This window comes from Protopterus annectens, chromosome 8.part0, assembly GCF_019279795.1.
Source record: "Protopterus annectens isolate FY-2018-M chromosome 8.part0, PAN1.0, whole genome shotgun sequence".
NCBI lineage: Eukaryota > Metazoa > Chordata > Ceratodontiformes > Protopteridae > Protopterus > Protopterus annectens.
Window position 1 is genome coordinate 1,446,074,569 of NC_056741.1, and position 21,241 is coordinate 1,446,095,809.

The following is a 21,241-nucleotide window of genomic DNA, read 5'->3' on the forward strand; positions in this document are numbered from 1 at the left end:
CAAGGCAAGTTTAAATACTCATCTTTCAATTTCTCCATGGAATCACTTGCTATGGCTACTTTTCCAACAACTGATGTACCGCACCTTGTATGAACATTCTTACTTTACTAATGCCTTCACAAGGAATGCAGAAAGCAATGTTTTTTCTTCCATACCATCCTTCTAATCTTTTAACTGCATAACTGCAGAATTTAACCTTTGTGAAGAACTACATCTAAGATGCATTCCTGTCACTGTTCCCTTTTTCATAATACTTAGTACTTTAAAGTTTACATATAATTTTTTTTCTAAATGAAAGAAAATAGTCACACTAGAAAACAGGATGGAAATAAACTTACATTATCAGTTAGGTTGTAGAACGTCATCAGGCATTTTAAAGTTGCACATACAATTGCACTGAAACAAAAATGAACAAAGAATGGTGATTTGTTAAAGAGAAAAATGTTTTGTCATTGTCTACTGCTGCAGAACTTGAATCATGCATCAAAAATCAAAAGTTCTTGCCTTTCCAAAGGTCATCTCGACAGAACTCTGTATGAAATTCTTGGAAACTTGAGGAGTTCACGTTAGTTTATAAACACTTTCTTGTCATCACAGAGTATAGCTGAACAGTCACACAGCAATTCCCTCATTTACACATTTAAAAGGAAACATTTAAAAACACTCCAGGTCTTAAATCATCATGTTTTCAGCACTTACACCCAGACTAAGTAAGAAGTGCTCATGGAAGCTGCTACTGTGTCCATGACTGTCTGTGGCCTGACAGTACTGTGATCACCATAATACCTTCCCTTTTCTAATCCCTGCAGTTTCTATATTTGGCATAAAGCAATCCTGTGATGAAAGTTGTTTTAGGTACAATTTCCTAATGTGTGTGTTTATTACTTATGTGCAAACCTGCTTGTTAATGAGTACCCATAATGTATATAACCTTTTATGTCCTTGAGCAGAAGAAGAAGCTATGACAGCCACGGAGTTCTATGTATAATGCCACTTTATGTGAAATTATGTGAAATTAATGTCACATTATTGTGATCATTATCATGTGATTATTGACAAAGACATTGTCAACCCCCATAGTGCCTTTTTTATGTAATACCAACATGATAAACCTACCAACATAAAGTAAAAAAAAACAAGCAAAGGAAAATATGAAGAAGTTAATGACTCATGTTAGCAGCCTGAACAAAAAACTTCACTCCCTACAAGCCCTTTTCACCCTGGAAGACACTGATGTCTATGAAGTGACTCAGACAAGATTTAAAATAGCAGAGAGCATTCCAGCTGTGCAGGGCTAAAACACCTTCCACATATTTAGACCAGCTACTGCACAGGAGGGGAAAAAAAGATGGAGATGACTCAGTCTATGTTCAAAACAGATTCACATCCAGGCTGGCACAGCAGCATGATGCACTAGAGTATTTTTCATGCCCAAATAACCATCAGAAAGGTCCTGTACCATATATTAGCTAGCTACAGAACTCCCTCTATGACAAAAGAAAGCCACAATGCCTGTCTAAGAGGTCTATATTAGATACTCAAAGAGGCATTTCATTGAACGCCTCTTCATTGACCCGTAAACCATGAAAACACAAAACAGCTAACATGCATATAAGTGATTTCTTTCCCTGGGAAAGAAATCGCTTACCCTGGGAAAGAAATCACTTACCCTAAACAAAAAAACACATCACTACAAACAATACAAACTGGGGAGCTATGCCCCCATACCCCCCCAACTAAGTATATCAACTCCGAGATCACACTACAGTGGGGAAAACAGCAAAGTAACAGAGGTGGCCAAGTGATTTCTTTCCCAGGGAAGGAAATCGCTTATATGACCGTTCGCTGTTTTGTGTTTTTGTTATTTAATGGTCAGTGAAGAGGCTTTCGATGAAATGCCTCTTTGAATATATATAATAGGAACCCTGTCTACAGGAACAAGAATCACTCAGTATTAAACCCAATACCATTTTCCAAGGTGATCTAAACTATCCCACTATAGACTGGGATATCTACACCATCACTAATGCACAAGCACAAAGATTCCTGGACTTTGTCAATACAAATGCCGTGGAGCAATTAGTCAGAGTACCAACTAGGGGTAATAACATCTTAGATCTTGTCCTTACTAATATGGAACCATCTTTTACCAACCCTTCTCATCTTCAACACCTGTCAGGGTTGACCATAAAGCTGTCTCCTTCGAAATACAACTGAAACCAAAGATTCCTTCCACTGAAGTTACCTTTAGAAATTTCTTTAAGACAAACTACCTACTACTAATTGATACATTGGCAAACCTCAAATCCCCACCAAACCCAGTTAACTCGAATGAACACAAAGAAATGTACACCACTACCACACTATAATGGGATGAAAACAGCTGCATAGATGCAGCTGTACCCCACAGGAACAACTGCAGGGCAAATCTCAGAAGCAAACCCACCTGGTAGAATCATAATAACACACTTTATAATAAAAGGAAAATAATTTTGACCTAAAGTATAAAGAGTAATTCCCAGAATGTTAGAGCCATTGTCATTGAAATAAACAAACTCAGGAGCTTAATAAAATCAAACAAAACCAAGTCTGAGTCTAAAATTGCTACCCAAGCCAAAGGCAATCTCAAAAGCACAATACAGCAATGCACTGAGCTCATTATGAACAATGCTACCTAACACTAAGGCTGAAGATGTAGCTAACCTATTGGCCAATAAATGTAACTCTAGCTTTATCCCTCTGTCCCCTCTCTCTGTCCCACAGGATATACCTGAAACTGGCTCACCTCCAGCTACCACACAAGACCAAGTCCTAAAAGTGCTATCAAAGCCTAAAAATACTGTATCGCTAGGTCCTGACAACATCCCTGGATGCATCTTAAATAGCATGAAACATGATTTAGCCACACCCCTAACAATGCTGTTCAATCTCAGCCTCCATACAGGTTTTGTACCAAGCAAATGAAGAACAGCTAAAGTCATTCCCCTACGTAAGACAAGGCCTTCCACAGACCCAGCCAGTTACAGACCCATAAGTCTGACCAGCCTAATATGCATAGCCATGGAAAGACTTATCATGGAATTAATCAGTCGGGACATAGGGAACCTCCAAACACTAGACCTATTTCAGTTTGGCTTCTTCAAGGGCAGGTCATGCTTATTCAATTTGGTGGATTTTTTTTAAAAACTCACTAAAAGAATGGATAAAGGAAAAACAGTACATACCACATACCTCAACCTGGCCAAAGCTTTTGACACAATTCCCCACTCAGACATAGTAGAAAAGTTAAATAAAATGGGAATAAATCCCTGTGTTACCAGCTGGATTGTCAACTAGCTTACAGATAAGATGCAGATAATCAAAACAGGGGAAGTTACATCAACAAAGAGACCAGTCACCAGTCTAGTCCTCCAGGATTCTGTGCTGACACCTCTCCTGTTTGGCATCTATTTTTCTGACGCTAAAGCCAAAACCAAAGGGCTTTGACTGACTGTGTTTGTAGATGACTGCAAGCTCGGAGCAGTCATTGAATCCCCAAATGACTTAGGCATACTGCAGGAAGATTTGTCTTAAATAAATAACAAGTGCCAAAATCATGATCTGAAACTAAATGCCAAAAATGCATTATTGTACCCTTTGGGAAGTTGTCTACCCCAGGGAACTACCACGCTGGCAATACTCCCCTAAGAGCTGACCTAGTTGTTCAGAATCTCAGAACTTAGTGAGCTAACCTTTGACCAACATGTGTCCAGTGTTGTAAGAAACCCCTTCTACATTGCACAGCTTATAAACAAAAGGATTGTGTCTAGATCTAGGGATATAACTGTCCTCCTTTACTCAGCCCTCATTAGGCCATTGAATCTAATGCCCCCTTTGGTGTGTATCTGTCCAGACACATGTAACAACTGGAATGTCCACAGAGACACCTTAATAAAAGGATATAAAGCCTAAACATCATGTCCCACATGGACCGACTTAAAGCCTTGTCACTATAGTCGGTATCCTACAGATTGCTAAGAGGTGACCTGTGTCTGGCATACAAGACATCCTCTGACTCATTACTGATGGATTTACTGCACAACAGCAAGTCAAAAAGCAAGAGGAATACTCTGTCTAGGGATCTAAACCTCTTCTGCAACATCAACAGAACAGTTTGGAGGGACAAGTATATTTCGCAAAGGATACCATTGCTGTGGAACAGACTCCCCATCCTCATAAAACAAAGTTCATCTCTGTTCATTTTCAAGTACAACTTAAATCTATGGAAGAGAAACAGAAAATTTATCTCAGGACGGCCCGTGTACTACTAATGGACAGATGCAGCTCTTAAATGCTTTATCCCATGCATGAGTCCCCATAAATTACATGGTAAAATCCTGGTTATTCTCATTAGGGGTACTGTATAATAATCAACCATGGAATGGGTAAGGCCAATCTATAACCAAATGGGATAGGTTATTTTGAGTACAAAAAAGGGGAACTGGTTAAGCTTAAAATGGCCTGCAAGGGCAGCTAGCCTACTACTTATCTATGAACCTATGAATATTATTTCAACTTGAAATCCTAAGTGTACTGCCATTACAATCCTAAGTTTAGTGCTATTACTGATCAGCACAGCTGAGGGGCAGGCATTGCTGGCCAGTGTTCTGAAATTATGCCAGTCCAGTTGGTTATTTTGTAGGCTTATAGGTGTTTACTAGGCTAATAACCACAAGGGTCTTTTTAACGCTAGCCATGCATCCCAAATCTCTGACGAGTTCTGATGTCCTTGATAAGTGTAAGCATGGGCCTGGGAGATGAACCATTTACAGGTTACCTGTTTACATTACAGACATAGGTGCCAAACCATGGATGAATTTTCGGTTTCCCATCCAATTGTCCAAGTTGCACTTGAATTGCATTAGGGAGGAACTCTGCTTCACATGGATGGGGAGCTTGTTCCATAGACAGGGTAGTTTCTGGGATACATACCTACATCTCCAGCAGGTCTTATTTACATCACAGGCAAGGTACTGTTTGTTTTGTGGATATGCAGGAGGTCCATTAGAGTGGGGTCTGACAATGCCCTGTATGCCAGGCATATATCTCCCCTCAAAAGCCTGTAGGAGACAGAATACAGGGATAGGGCCTTGAGGCAGTCTGCATAGGACATATTATTTACACCCCCTATTCTTTTAGTGAGGAACCTCTGTGGATGTTCCAGTTGTTGGATATGCCTGGTTGGGCACATACCAAAAGGAGCATTGTACTCGATAGGTCTTATGAATGCCGAATACAGTGGAACAATGACTTCCCTGGACTTAGATGCCATACCTTTGTTTATAAGTTATGCAACATAGAATGATTTCCTCAACATTGTAGACTTGTGATGATTAAAAGCTAGATTACTATCTATGTATATCCCTAAGTCCCTGACTACTGAGTTAACTCTTGTGTTGTCAATATGATAGTTACCAGGGATGGATGACTTCCCAAAGGATACTATTATGCATTTCTTGGCATTTAGTTTTAGTCCATGGCTCTGACACCAGTTATTTGTCTGTGTCAGCCCCTCCTGCAGAACATTTGTGTCAGTGTGAGATTCAATGATAGCTCCTAATTTGCAATCATCTGCAAATTTAGTCAGCCAGAGGCCACTGACATTGGCCTTGACTTCTGAGAAGTAAATGCCAAAAAGAAGCGGTCCAAGGACTGATCCCTGAGGGACTCAACTTGTGACTGGCCTCTTTGTAGTGGTGTACTCCCAAATTCTAACTTCCTGGGTCCTGTCTGTGAGCCAGTTGGCTATCCACCAAGTGACATACGGGTTTATACCTAACCTCTTGTGTTTGTCAACAATGCCCGAGTGGGGTATTGTGTCAAATGCCTTGGCCAGATCAAGGTAGGCAGTATGAACGATTTTGCCCTAATACATTGCTTTGGTGACCTTCTCAAAAAAGTCCACCAGGTTGAGTAGGCATGATCTGGCTTTGACGAAACCAAACTGGGCAGTGTCTGGAGGTTTACTCTCGCTCTCCCTCTCTCTCTCTCTCTCTCTCTATATATATATATATATATATATATATATATATATATATATCACTCAAAACAGCTGAATTTAAGAAGAAATATGCCATTTGGAGACCGAAACAGTGCCATACCTCCAAATAGATGCTTTCTAACTTACAGTAACCTGTTTTTACTGTTTTTGCTGTTTTGCCTCAATATAAAGTTGTATTACCAATTTTCAGTCATAAAGCTAAAACTAGCCAAAAACTAAAAATGCAAAATTAAGCCCACAAGAAACATTTATGTTCACAAAGCCACCAGCTAAGCCATTATGATGGTGGATGTTCACGTTCTTTCAAGTAGCATCAAAGCTTGACTAAGAAAATGAAGGTAAACACTATTTTATGCCATCGGCAAAGTAGAAGTTATTTACAGTTCATTTTCTGACAGCCAAGGTGCTACATATGAGTGAGCAATAAGTAAGCACAATGAATACTTTGTGCTAAAAAGAAATGTTATTCATGAAAGGGAATATTTTTACAGATGCGTTTACGCTTAAGGAGAGTCAGTACAAGCATCTGTCAGGAACTTATATGAACTGTCTGAAGGTGGGTTTAATTAGATAAAAGGTGAACAAGTTAAAGATATATTAGTAACTGGGCTGGCTGACACTGTCTCATACTTTACAGCTGGAAGTAGACTTAACTTCAAAAAGGCAATTTAAATTGCCAGAGGGGCTGAACTAGTTAAGAGATGTCACATGACATGTCTGAGGTAAAATGCAAACAAAATGGAAAAATGTAGTAAAACAGATGATGCCAACCTAAGTATGTAAATGGGAAACAGAATGATGCAAGCTTGACAAATGCATGAGATGTAACTATTTATTTAGTAAATCAGAACAGTGTCTGCACAAGGAAGAAGGTGCAAGAAATGCAAAACTAAGTAAAAGAAGTAGCCACGAAGAATAAAACAGAAAATGTATAGAAAGCATTTTCTTTCTGGGTTTAATGACTCCTGTGCTAGACACTGTTTTTTTAAACATATTTAACAGATCAGCAAGTTAGGGTTGCCACCTTTTTCAGTGGTCCAACATGGGACACATGAGTGTGTGGCCACTATACAATATCATGGAGGGTTATGGTCATGGGTAGAGGGCATGGTCAAGCATGTGACTGCCTGGGCATTTTAGAAAACCAATGACAGTTGTGAGGTACTATAAAAAACATCACATTTACTTCTGAACACAGCCCCCAAAAATAAATGAATATATATATATATATATATATATATATATATATATATATATATATATATATATATATTTTTTTTTGCTATTTAGAACACACCCCATTTACTTCTGAGCACAGCATTAAAAAATAAAAATAAAATAAAAGAAATAGAACATATTTTCACTATTAAAAGTTTCATAACTAATATGCTAGTTGTATTTACCACTACAGAGCAAGACAGGACAGCCATACTCTTTACTTGCCTGGCTGGTTTACCATTAGCCTGATCACCTCCACTGATTAGCTGATTGGCTTTTCCACCTCTGGGCTGGCTTGCAGATCTCTTTGCTGGTCTCCTAGCTTTCTTGCTGGTTACCTTGCTGGCCTTCCATTTGGCTTGCTGACCACAACACTGGGCTCCTTGCTGGCTGGGCATCTTGCTGGACTCCTGGCTTGCTGGCCACATTACTGCTGGCTTGCTGAACACCACGCTAGTTGGCCAACTGGCCTCTTTGCAGGCTGACTTGTTGGCTGACTAAATGATCTCCTTACCCGTTTGCTGCCTGGGTATCAATCTGGTCTCTTTATTGACTTGCTGGCTGATTTGCTGGCCTCCTTACTGACTTGTTGGATGGCCTCCTTTTTGATTTGTTTGCTTGCTGTCTGACTGGAGGCTTAAAAAATAGATCATCTGCTTTTTTTTTTTTTAATACTCCCCACTGCTGTAAAATCACTAATAAGAAAGCACTATACAGCCATGGGCTTTGTAAGGCTTTTCCTCATGTAAGCCCCACCCCCTTCATGAATTTCAGCCAATCAGTGCACTACTTCCACCACTCATACCTAATAAGGGACAGTTCTCCCTGAAGGATCGGTTTGATGACATTGTAACTGAAATTCCGAATTGCCAAGGAAAAGATGGAAGTGTGTGTACAGCTTTTTTCAGCAATTCAGAGATTCATCAAAATTGAGGGTCTCTGTGGCCCTCTGCTTCCTAATGCAGGTAATGGAATAATTAGATCCAAAATGTTAGTGTCCCACTGATACTGAGACTGATGACAACCTTACAGCAAGTCATACATGAAACCCCAGTAAACTTTAAAACACAGCAGCCGATGTTACTTTAGTATTGTGTGTTACTTATAGAAGGATCATGTAGTCTGTTGCATGAAGCAGATGCATAAATATGTAGCTCTGCAGGCAAGCAAATGCATGGGAAGATTCTTCACAATGACTGAGCGGAGGGAACACAAGTAAGAGTTTTGGATCTACATGCTGGAAGATCTATATACGAATAATCTGCACAGCAGAACCATAATATGCAAGTTGGGACTGATTGCCAAAGTAAATTAAATTAATATGGGTGAGCTTGGAGAAGATAAAGTTAAAGCCAGATGCTGCTCCATATGTCTTGGCCACACCCAGAAGGATACCATTTCCAGCACTCTCTAAAACAGAGTCAGAATTCAAACATATGTAAACATTTGCTGTGGCTGAAACTTATTGAATGGTCTTTTTGACTGGTAGCAGTTATCAAAAAATATTAATGTGAGAATATATTTGATTTAAAAATATTAAATGATGCAGTCATAAGGGAAAGGTTCATGCTACCTATCCTAAAGGATAATGCACCTAAACTGGTTGGTGCCAGAAGGTTCTCTAAATTAGATGCTTCAGGTGATTTTGGTAGACACTCCTGAAGTAATAAAGTCAAATGTTAGCAACTTTATTAAAGCATTTGGAAGGTTTTATTTCATTTGTCATAATTTCAGTACCTGAAATATTTCAACAAGAAATGGACAATCTGTTGAAAGGGCATGAAGTTGTTGTTGACACAGATGGTATGCAAATGTTTAGTCCTAATAAGGAGACACATGACAAAGGATTGTAGGCAGTGCTCCAAATTACAAAGAACTCAGGTATGAAGTTAAAACTGAGATGACTGCAGTTTTGGTAAGCCCCAAATCCAATATTTTGTTCACAACTTAAATGCTAGTGGAATCAAACCAGATTCAAGCAAGGTCAAAGCCACAGCACAGCTAATGTATCCAACCTGCCCAGATGAGCTACATTAGGCCTTAGGCATGATCATTTTACTGGACACGTTTGTATTGTATGTCCACAGTGCTAAGTCCACAGACAGATTTACTAAACAAAGATGTATTCAAGGCTTGTGATGGTCAAGCCCAACCATCCAGAAAAGTGAAACTAATGGTTATCTCTTTGCCACTGCTCACTTACCATGATGCCATCAAACCAACAGCCAGTAGTGCTGATGAAAGTAAGTCAGGGTCAGGATCATCAAGCCTGATAAAGGTGGCGGTTTGGCCATCTTTGAGCAGGCTGACTATGTAGAAAGAATGCACAGGGTCCTTGATTCTGACTCATATGCAATCTCATCTGTCAACGAGATGAATATCAGTGCCAGTAGGATTAGGGGTTATCTGAGGGATTTTTTCATCAACGGCAGAATAGATGAGGAGACATATAAATATATAGACATTTTCCACGCCAAGACCCCTGTCATGTTTGGAATCCCCAAGATTCACAAAAACCTTGGGGATCCACCTATGAGGGCACTGATAGATGGTAGGCTTTCCCTCACCTACCCTTGTTCAAAATTCGTGGATACTTTATTGAACCAGTATGTTGACAGTGTACCTACTATTTGTAAAGACTCATGGTCTTTTCTTTCTGACCTAAATGGGCTTGAGTTGGATATGGATGTTAACTTTTGACCATAGACGTGGTCGATCTTTATACATCCATACCACACCAGGAGGCCATTGAGTGGATTGACTTGCTTTTGCGTGAGCTTCAGGCTCCTATTAATGTCATTAATAATGTTACTGAGTTGCTTAACATCATTTTGTCATCAAATTATTTCCTGTTTGAAAAGACATTTACATTCAAAGAGGGTTGCCATGGGCTCCCCATGTGGGGCAGCCGTAGCCAACCTTTTATGTCCTATTGGGAAAGAAATTTTGTTTTAAACAACTCAGAGTGGAATGGTAAACTTTTCTACTATACTCGTTACCTTGATGACATTTTTATTCTTTTAGGGGTGATCATTTAACAGCACAGAGTTTTGTCGATTACATCAATAGTACAACACCGTTTCTTAAATTCACTTTCCAGTTTGATGGTGTTAGTATGAATTACCTTGATGTAAAACTGACTAGGGACGGTATTACAGGAAGGTTAATTTCCACAATTTATAGGAAAGATACATACGTGAATTCCTTCCTTCATTATACCAGTTCTCACCCCTTTAAACTTAGAAAAGCAATAGTCAAAGGGCAGCTTGTGAGGGCCGTGAGAATTTGTAGTCAATTGTCAGACTTTAACGTTGAATGTCAATTTTTGACAAACCTCTTTGTCAACCGTGGCTATCCAGCTACTCTTGTGTCTGAACTAATAGAAGAGGTCTTGAATAAAAGAAATAGTGGATTTTACAGACCTCTCTTGCTTCAAGAAGAGTCGCCTTGCACTGTGGCGGTCCGTAGATCTAGTGCCTTTGGCAACTTTTCCGATGCCACGTCTCCTATTGAACCTGCCTCTCATAGGGCCTCTACTTGTAGTTTCATTTCCACATTTGGGGTGAACTCGTATGCAATACAGAACATTTTGTTTAAAAACTGTTTTTTTATCACCAGTAATGCACCTGTAGGTGAGAAGTTAGGTGATAGACCTGTTGTAGTGTTTAGAAGAGGTAGAAACATCAAAGAATTGTTACAGACTCCTTATGGCACTTGTAGTGCTAGAATTAATGGTTCTTTTGCCTGCGGCTTCTGTAACTTCTGCTCACATATTAAAACAGGTAGTAGTTTTTGCATTGAAGGAAGGAAATATTTTATACATCATCGTATTTCCTGTGATACGAAAACAGTAGTTTATATTGCTTTTTGCACATGCTGTCCAGCATTCTACGTCGGAAAGACGGACAGAAGGCTTAAAGACAGATTGTATCAGCACTTATATGCCATCAGGAATAAGAGACTTGATAATGCCCTTGCCAAGCATACCTGTTCTTTTCCTGGGCATGCTTTCTCTTTCATGGGGATTGACCATCTCCCTGTTCATCCTCGTGGTGGACCTAGTGCTCTTATACTTGAGACAAATGAATTGCTTTGGCAACTTAAGCTTAACGCTTTCTACCCTCCGGGGTTGAATGAAAGCTGTAATATTGCACCTTATCTCAAATTAAAATCGTATATGAGATAGTTGTTCCCTTTTTACTTTAAGAATCACATTTGCCTTGACACTTTTGATTTAGTCCTTTTTGCATTAGCCCACTATGTGTGGGTACAGTGTCAAGCCACTTGGTGGCACTGTTTCCTACCTTTCTGTTGGTATTTGACCTAGCAAGGTTTGGCTTAGGTTGTTATATTTATACTTAGTACTTTTACTTAGTTTTAAGGTCACACTTTAGATGTGGGTTGTCTACATCTTTGGAATTTATATTAACTTTTAGTAAAAAGTTACTCATTTGTTTTATTATGTCGTTCCCCTTTTTAAAATAATGTATACTTGGGAATGACTATTTAGCATTTTGCTTTTTAAATGTACATATAATTTTGTGACACTTTTTTCTTGTGTATTTTTATTTCTTAGGAAATATTCTGAATTTTATTTGGGTTTGACTGTGTCAAAATATTGTGTCTTTTTGTATTGTCACAGTCTTTTAACTACATCAACAGTTTAGCATGTATTTAAACTATGCCTGAGACTTTTTGCATTTTACTTCTTCAGTTTAATGCAGGCATCTTGTTGCATAATTTGTGGTTAATTGATAGCAGTTGACTTCAATTAACTTTCAGTATTTAACTGCTTGTGTTTGGTTGCCTTTGTATCCTCTGAAGAAGCCACCATATGTGTGTGGCGAAAACGCTGTGATTTTCTGTTTTAATAAATTGCGTTTAGGACTGTGAGGGCTTCTGCCTTGTTCTTTGGTTTCCTTGCTTTCAGACGTTTGTGGATTTTTTCAAGTGTTTAAACAGCCAGTAGTGCTGATGAAAGTAATTATACTGTAGGTGTTGCCTTATTCTAGATGGATGCACAAGCCAAACGACCTATTACCTATTGTTCTGGAATGCTAACTGATGCAGAACAACGATATTCTTGAGTTTGAGTAGAGTGCCTTGCAAATCTATTGCCATGTGAGATGTTCTCAAGATACATATTGGGGCTAGATAGCTTCCAACTTCAGAATGAACACAAGCCACTGGTTCCACTAATTCACTCCTACAATGTGGACAAGCTACTACCAAGACACCAAGATGCCAAAGCTTTCTTATAAGACTGAGATGTTTAAAAGTTAGAGGAATTTGTGTACCTGAAAAACAACGGACTACGGCCAACATGTTGTCAAGAAGTCCATTTCTGACCAGACACAATCTGCTACCAAAGAAGAGATTGTTGCAGATGCCCTGTATACCATCAAAACCAAGTACTTTGCCCTAAGTGCAGATCTGCAGTGCATCATGTAAATCAACCAGTAACTACTAAAAGGCTTGACAAACTAATGCAGGCTACCAAACATGACAATGAGCTATAGATGGTCATCAATTATGCAAGGAATGGCTAGTCTAACCATTGGTCATAGGCTAAAAAGGCATCTGGTGTCCAAGTCCTATGTTATAAGAGCTCAACTGTCTGAACACATTGGTTTGCCACTATACCAAGGCAGGGCTATTGTGTCTTCTTTACAACACGACAAGGTGCTCAGTCAAGTACAAGAAACACAAAATTAACGATACTGGATACTGCTCTTGGATAAAAAATTATTTTAATATCACCAAACCATAGATATAAGATGAGCGCTTTCGGGCGGTTGCCCTTCATCAGATAAAAAATAATACATTTTAAAATTCCTTTTAAAACAATATTAACCAATCAGTGTTCAATAAACATTCAATAAAACACCCGCCTTTTACTCAGTGTGGGTTTTAAAGGGATAACATCGTTTAAGCCTGGTTCCCTATGTGCTGTCAATTCAAGAATCCATTTGGATTCAGCTAATTCAGTATTCAGCTTAATATCACCCCCCCTGTTGGTCAATTTTAAATTCACAATAACCCTAAAAGTAAACTTGTGTGTAGGGTTGTCTTTAACATGCCTAAACAGGGCGTTATGTACATCATTGTTCCTTATACTGAATGAATGTTGAAAAATTCTTGTTTTTAACATTTGATTGGTTTTCCCAACATAAAAACAGTTACATGGTATGGTTCCTGCCTTGCCTATTTTTGACCTAACATCTGCAAAGAGAGATGTAACCTTAGTGATGTTAGGTCAAAAATAGGCAAGGCAGGAACCATACCATGTGGTTGTTGTAAAGCCTGTGGTAGCATCAAAAAAGGAGTTGAGTTTAAACATCCTATTAGTGGGAAGGTGTATCAGTTTAAGGGTAAGGCAAGCTGTCGTACTACAGATTTAGTATATATAGCAGAATGCAGTTCATGTAACTGTATTCACTAGATTTTTTTGTACTGCACCATGTATACCATCTGAACCAAGTGCTCTGCCCTCATCCAGGCTAAGTTTCTATTCTCTTGCTCTTTATTTATCTCCTATATCCATCAGTGTCCGTCACCTACCAACAATGTGACTTTAAGCCACATTTGCTTGATGGTGGCAGGAGGTAATAAGTCTACAGCATCTACCTTTTTAAGTGGCTTAACATCATGCCTCCCTTACATTCTACCTTCCTACTTTACTTTTTCCACCTGCCTGATGCCTTCTTAAATGCCTTTGTAGATTCCGTCCTCAACACCCAATCAGGTAGGCTATTCTGTGGTTCTAAATACTTTCAATATTTCAGATATTTACAGGGGAGTTAGCCCTTACAACCTGCTGCTTCTGTCCACCTTCTCCTTTTGTCTTTCTTGTTTAAAATAAATTCACTTCTCTCTGACATGACCTTCTGCACCAGAGTCAAGTCCTCCACAACTCTTTTATGGTCTTCGGAGTGAAGAACAACAGAGTGTGTGTAAACAAGGCAACCAATCAGGATGTAAGATATGCAAAGAGAAACCATCCAATTGCCAAGGATACAGAAAAATGTACATTGGGTACAAGGTTAAGCTGAGGGGGACACTAAGTGTCAGTCCAAACAGAGAAGGAAAACAAGCAAACAGCACATAGAGAGGTGGCAGGGAGAGAACAACTGAAGCTATGAAATTGAATCACAATCCTTGGTAAGTGGTATATAAAGATGGTAGTGCATTTAAGGAAGCAAATAACGCAGAGAAAGCCCAGGGCCATCTTATCTTTGCCTGTTTCTTATGGCAAGATCTGGAAAGACAGGCATTATAAACAGAAAAAGTGCAAAAACATACATGAGGAAAAATAACTACCTAAAAATAAGTGTACCAGAGAGTAGAATTATAGTGAAAAAAAGGATGGAGATTTCAGAAAAATAAGCAGTGTTAGAGGGAGAGGAAAACTATTTTATCCATGCCTTCTGGGCATGGGTATGAAATGTTGAGTGCATGTTAGTCTCTTTTTCACGGACTAAAGGCATTCAAGAAACATGAGAAAATTATAGGGGAAGAGAAGTAACCCTGCATTGGCTGAACCAGGCAGAAAAAAGCATACCACTGTATTAACAGAAATAAAAAAATGACACATTTCAAAGTCCCAGTGGGTTAAGTGAGAAGGATGGCGAGAGGAAGATCAAAACGTTAATACAACAAAGACGCTGTAAACAAAGAAAGAGAGTGAAGACAGGGAATAAAAGCAATGAAGAGAAAATACGAAGGTGGTACAAATTTTAAATGTACAACATTACTCAGAATTGTACTTAATACAATGTAACTGGGGCAGCAGGGAGGATTACACTGTTACCCTGAAGAAAAGGAAAGCACTGTGGTACAACGCAAGATACCTGTATGTCTTGAGGTGCTATGTTCTTTAGTGCACCCAAATTCTGCAGCATGCTGTTGTCAGGAAAAGGGTTACATTACTACAGTTAAGTAACTATAAGTCAAAAATGAAGCATGAGCTGTAATCAACATATAATTTATTTACTGTCATACTTAAGTATCCCACAGTACGAAGCAATAGTAAGGAAAAATAGGAGGATAAGCAACAACACAAAAATGAGATACAAAGGGAGCATTGGAAGGGAAGGAAAGATAAGAGGATGAAAGAATGAGGAAAACACGTTAAGTCAGATGGGAGACCAGACAGAAAGCTGCAGCATAACAGAGTAGCTGGCAAAGAGGAAAATGATTAAGACAAGACAAAGATTAAGTGAGAATAGACAGGCACAGCGAGACAGTTTACAAGAAAGCAAAACCCTGGTGGGGCTGATTCTGGCTGTAGCTTATAAAGAGCTGGTGGTGGTACATGTCGAAAGGGACTGAGACAGGCACTAGTGAAGTCAAACACACAGAGCTAAGCATTGGCGACTGATAACAAAGGATGATGCTATTTTTGTTCAGCTCAGACAAGCGGATTTCATGTGGCATGGAGGAGGATAACACGGTGTTTAAAGGGTGGAAGTATGAAAGTAAAGGAAATATAAAAGGAATATGATCAATGGAGGGAAAACAAGGGGTACACAGCAGCCCCTTGGAATGTCAGAAGGATTCTGAACCCAGTTAAGAGGAGAAGAAGAGAAAAGAGCCTGCTGAGAGCAGAAGGACATGCTGCACTAGTAGAAGAGAGAGATGAAGATTAGACAGTGACCAAAACTGGGTATAAAGTATCCCAAAGCGAGGCAAACCTCCTCAGAAGGGAGAAAAGGAGGGAGAGTTTGGTCTATATGCCTCAGTAGGAAGAAAAGGATTATTATTATGGATATATCCCTTATAAACAAAACTAAAAGAGAAATATGGAGCAATGAAAATGTAAAGATGGATGATTGTTTTGGAAAAGAGGAACTAGGGGGACAGAAATATTTACAGATCAAATGACAATGAGACAGTTTTTTTCCCAAAAATTTAGTGTCTTGGAGGGGCAGAGGGAAATGCGAATGTTCACATTATCAGGGGATGTGAATATATCTTCAGCTCTAGAGGCAGGCAGGTTATACAAAATTAAATAATTTAGTAGGAGGCAGTAAGAAACGCAGCTGCAAAATCAAGAAGCACAGTGGGGAGACATACAGAGGGAGCAGTTTAAGAAGGTGAGGCTGAAGATGCTTGTGAGAGATGATGCCAAGCAGGAGTGCAGACTGTACATAGTTTAAGTTCAGAATAGCTCATGCAGGTGAGTAAAATATGTAGGACTCAAAGAAAGTACAACTTCAGACCGAGCTTCATTCAAGCTGCCATTAAAAAGAGAAGTGTTTGCATGTGAAAGCAGCAGAAAAAAGCAGAGATGGTAAGAGTGTAAGTGAAGTTAGCACAAGAAATGCAAGAGATGAGGAAAACGGTGCAACAGGTTATACTGGAAAATGAGAACATGGTTAGCATGCTGGGATGGAATAAAAGTGGCATTACAGAAAAGAATGACAACAGAGGCTAGGACAATATGACAACAATAAGAATTGGTTGTGAAGTCAGTTAGAAACAACACTGGAAAAGATCCAAGTGAGATGGGACAGGAAGTGAGGGTTAGGAAAGAGATGGAGAAGCACAGACTGAAATTCAAATAATAACTTTTGAGGTGAAGTCGTCAATGCTGTGATAGAACAAGGGACTTCTGCTGTGGATAGGAGAAGGAAAATGAATGAAAGAAAAACGTGACAGTGCAGATGTAAGACAGTGATGGTAATGGAAGACGAATGGCAAAAATGAAGGCAGAGATAACAGGATATGAGAACATTTTACACAATGAAAATATAAACAAGAAAGCATAGCAGGAAGACAGAGGGGATGAAGGGTGATAGAGAAGACAGTGGAAGGAAAAAGAGGTTACACACTTGGCTGATGATTAAACAGAGAATTAACTCAGATGATTAGAAGGTTGTTGTGTCTTTCGGCTTTTCCCAGTTATGGGTCGCCATAGCAGAACTCCGGTCCGCTAATGACTGGCAGTAGATTTTTATGTGCTGAGTTGCCAGCCCTGACGCACAACCTTCAATGAAGGTACGCCCATTCATGCATGTCTCCACACAGAAGACAATCTAGCTGAGAATCAAACAGGACAACTTCTTACTGTGAGGCGACAACACTACCGCAGTACCACCACCGCAGTCAGATGATTAGAAGGTAGAGGGGGTAAATTATTGATTACCAATGAATTCTTTAAGACTGAGCATGCAGAGGTGAGTGTGTTTCTGGCAGACCTACTTAATGAACATGCAACAGAAAAGAAGTCAACAGAGCCAATTAAAACTACTAAATGTTGCTGCTTCCAGGAAGGAAGGAAGGACAGAATGGGCCAGGGAGCTATAGGCCACTTCCACTAATAAACATGGAATGATGATATCTTAGCCAAAGTACTAACTAACTGCACGGTTGGAAAAGGTGGTCTCAGTGGAGATACAGGAAAGGTGGAAGGCCTTCTGTAGAGGAACACTCAATGGATAAACAGTGACTGGTGCTTCTGTATTTCTAGACAAGATGGAAATGCTAAATCTACAAAGAGAATGAGTCTATTCAGTAAAAGAAAGGTGGATAACACACTTCTGTCACTGTGATATGGCCAAGTGTTGAAGGAAAAGGATGGAAGGGAAGTAGAGAAGATAGCTCTAGGCTGTATATTACAAGACCAAAACCCAGAAAAGTAGTTAGTAAAAACTTACAATGGTAAGCTCTAAAGAGAGTCAAGAAGGGGGGTAAGAGACATGGGACAACTAAAGACTAATAAGGGTTAAATATTTAAGACTGCAAGTATGAGGATATTAAACTGAAAATAAAAATTAAAGGAGAATGCTAGAAGTTGGGAAATTCCTAGTAGGGTGGAAAGTCACAGTATTACAGTGATAGGAAAAATGGTGCACTGAAAATGATAACAGTCACATGGATGTGTCATCTACATGAATGTGTCATTTACTAAGACCCAAAAGCACTTTCAAACAAGATAAAAGAAAATGACAGCATTTAAAGGAAGTCTGATAACAACAAAAGGACAAAAACTAGGAATAGTGAGGAAAAAAATTGCAGGAAGTTTAGGAGATGCTTTTTTGCAGCAAAACAAGTGGAGACCTTCAAAACATCTCAGGCTAAGTAAGGGGAAAGTCACAGTCAGTTGCTTACAGGGGCCATTATCCACCATAGTATGCATGCACTCACATCACTGGGCAACAAGTACCAGTATGACTCAATCATAGCACATGTGGGGGGTAAATGACCTGAGACATACCACTCTAGACTATACGAAGAGAGGCATCATGATGCTCTTGCAATATGTGTCTCAAGCTGGTATGAGCCTAGCACTGAGCAGCATTCTACCTTCTCCAGTGATGATGACATACTATGAACAGAAGATTTATTTATTTATTTCAGTTTGATTACCGGGGAGGTCCGCTGGGCTTGGGGGCCCGTTTTCAGTGGAGGCCCGTGGAGAAAAGCTCCAACAGGAAATACAAGAGTTTAATAACATGAAAATTCAAAGACAGTTTGTTTAACATATAGCAGGTAGCAAACAAAGAGAATAAACACTAGCAATTTCTAATTTTGTTCAGGAGGAAAATATGCTTATATCATAAAAAACAAAATTCTACTATTTAGTTGCCTATGCTAAGTCTGTTTAAAAGAGGCTAGGAAGGAGAAGAGGTTAGCCTGGAGAGAAAGGAGAAGATAGTTTGAGAGGTATGGGCTGAAGAGTGCAGTTCCAATGCCTGTTTAGACAGAGGTAGGAATAAAGGTGGGTTTTGAAGTTATTAAGGTTGGTACATGTCCTTAGTGTGGAAGGCAGGGCATTCCATTTTTTAGCTAGGGTAAAGGATAAGAGAAGCTGACCTGCTGGGCACTTGGGTTTTTGTACAGTGATCAGGTTTTGGTGAGAAGATCTAAGTGATCTAAGGGGGGTATAAGGTTGAAAAATATTAGAAAGAGCAGGGCAGTTAGTAGGATGGAACAATAATTTGTAGGCTGTGATGATTTGGAGGAAGTTAAGTTGATTGAGGAGTTCAAGCCAGTTGAGAGAGTGAAGGGAGGTGCAGTGATGATTTGGCATTTGTGGCAAATCTAGAGATTTTATTGTAACATTGTTCCAATTTGGAGGTAAGTGTGGATGATAAATTAGTGAGCAGGGGAGCTCCATACAGTAGGGAAGCAAGGAGGTAGGTAGAGGCAAGGGTTAGTCTGGTGTGAGGAGAGAGGAAGTGGTTGTTTCTATACAGTAAACCTAGTTTTATGTGGGTTTTTTTGATGTTTAGCTGGATATGAGTATTAAATTTTAGTTGGTCATCAATTGTAACACCGAGAAGTTTGGTGGAGGGAACAATCTCGATAGAGGAGTTGTTGAGGCTGGTAATTTGAAATTAGTTTTTATCTAGAGAATAGGATTTAGAGGGGGAGAAAAGGAGGATCTTAGTTTTGTTTGCATTTAGAGAGAGATGATTTTGGAGCATCCAGTTTTCAGTGGTTGAGAAGGCACATTGAGTTAGGGCTTGAAGCTCTGTTAGGTTAGGGGCACAGCAGATCAAAGTGGAGTTGTCAGCGTATTGCACAATTGTGGTGTTAGGAATGGCTTTGTGGAAGTCATTAATAAAGATGTTGAATAGTAATGGGCCTAGTACAGAACCTTGGGGTACTCCAGTAGGGGTAGGAAGGAAGTTTGAGGTGGCTTGGCCCCATTTCATGGCTTGGGACCTGTTTGAAAGGTAGCTGGAGAACCAGGAAAGGGATTTCTGGCATAGGTTGAGATTAGAGAGGTAATTTAGAAGGTGGGTATGGGAAATAGTATCAAAAGCTTTGGATAAGTCTAGTAGAACAGAGGATACTATATTACCAGAGTCACGTGCTGAATTAACAGAGTGCAAGAAGGAGACAAGGGCGGTGTTAGTACTGTGTCCAGGGTGGAAGCCGTGTTGGGAAGGAGAGAGTAGTTGGTGTTTGGTAAGGAATGGCAGGAGCCGACGGTGGATACATTTTTCTAGGATTTTAGAGATAGGGGAGAGGATGGCTATAGGGCGGAAGTTTGAGACATTACAATTTTTACCGCCTTTGTGGAGAGGAAGAATGAAAGCGGTACGTCATAGTTTAGGTACGTAGGATTCAAGTAATGACCTATTAATTAGGATGCTGATAGGTAGAGCAATAGAGTCAGAAGCTACTTTTAGGAAGGAGGATGGAATGATGTCAGGGGCATTGGAGCAGGGCTTTAGTTTATAGAGGAGTTTCTTTATTAGGTCAGTGGATACTGGTTTGTGTTCGAAAGAGGGAAGGGAAGAGAAGGGGATGGAAGATTGAGCAGGGAGGGGAGGAAGGTTATTGTTTGTGAATGTCTTGGTTAACTCAGCGATGGAAGAGGTGAAGAAGGAATTGAATAGGGAGGCTATTTCAAGGTCAGATTTGCTGGTATCAGGACAGAGGTTGTTTTTTGAACCTGGTCTAAGGAAGGAATTAATAGAATTCCAGAACTGCTTGGGATTTCTAGTATGGTTTTCTTGTAGTTTGATGTAGTGAGACTTTTTATCTCTAATGACTTGTTTTTTGGCAAGGTTTCTCAACTGTTTATACTTAAGGAAGATTTCAGGTTGTTTGTGTTTAATGTAGGTTTTCCAGGTTTTGTCCCTTTGCAGCATTGTTTTAACTCTTTTTGTTCTCATGGGAGCTAGGGAGTTAAGGACAGTTATGAAAGTAGAATTGAAATAGTCAACGGCTTCGTCTAATGGTAGTGTTTTTAGGGGGTTCCAGTTAGTTAGCTTAAGAGAGTTGGAGAAAGAAATAGGGTTGAAGTTAGATAGGTTACGAGTATGAATGTAGTGGTGAGAAAAGACAACTAACTTTAATAATTGGCGTAGTTTCTGGGGTCATTCTACGAGGATGCAGTATTTGTCAGCATGGAAGGAGATGGTCAGCAGACCATGCTGCTTTGGCAGAGATGGTCTGCACCTCTTCCCTCTAGGGTTTCAAATATTAGCTAAAACATTGCCCCCCCACACACACACACATGGTGCC

At 39.6% G+C, this 21,241-nt stretch overlaps 1 protein-coding gene across 1 annotated transcript in view; it reads right to left on the bottom strand.

Moving 5' to 3' along the window:
• The window catches only part of LOC122809496, a 396,891-nt gene that overhangs the window by 113,892 nt on the left and 261,758 nt on the right, over positions 1-21,241 (bottom strand). Inside the window, exon 15 of the mRNA XM_044081048.1 lies at positions 339-396. Coding sequence (XP_043936983.1) covers positions 339-396 — 58 coding nt within the window. The remainder of the gene's footprint in view (positions 1-338; positions 397-21,241) is intronic.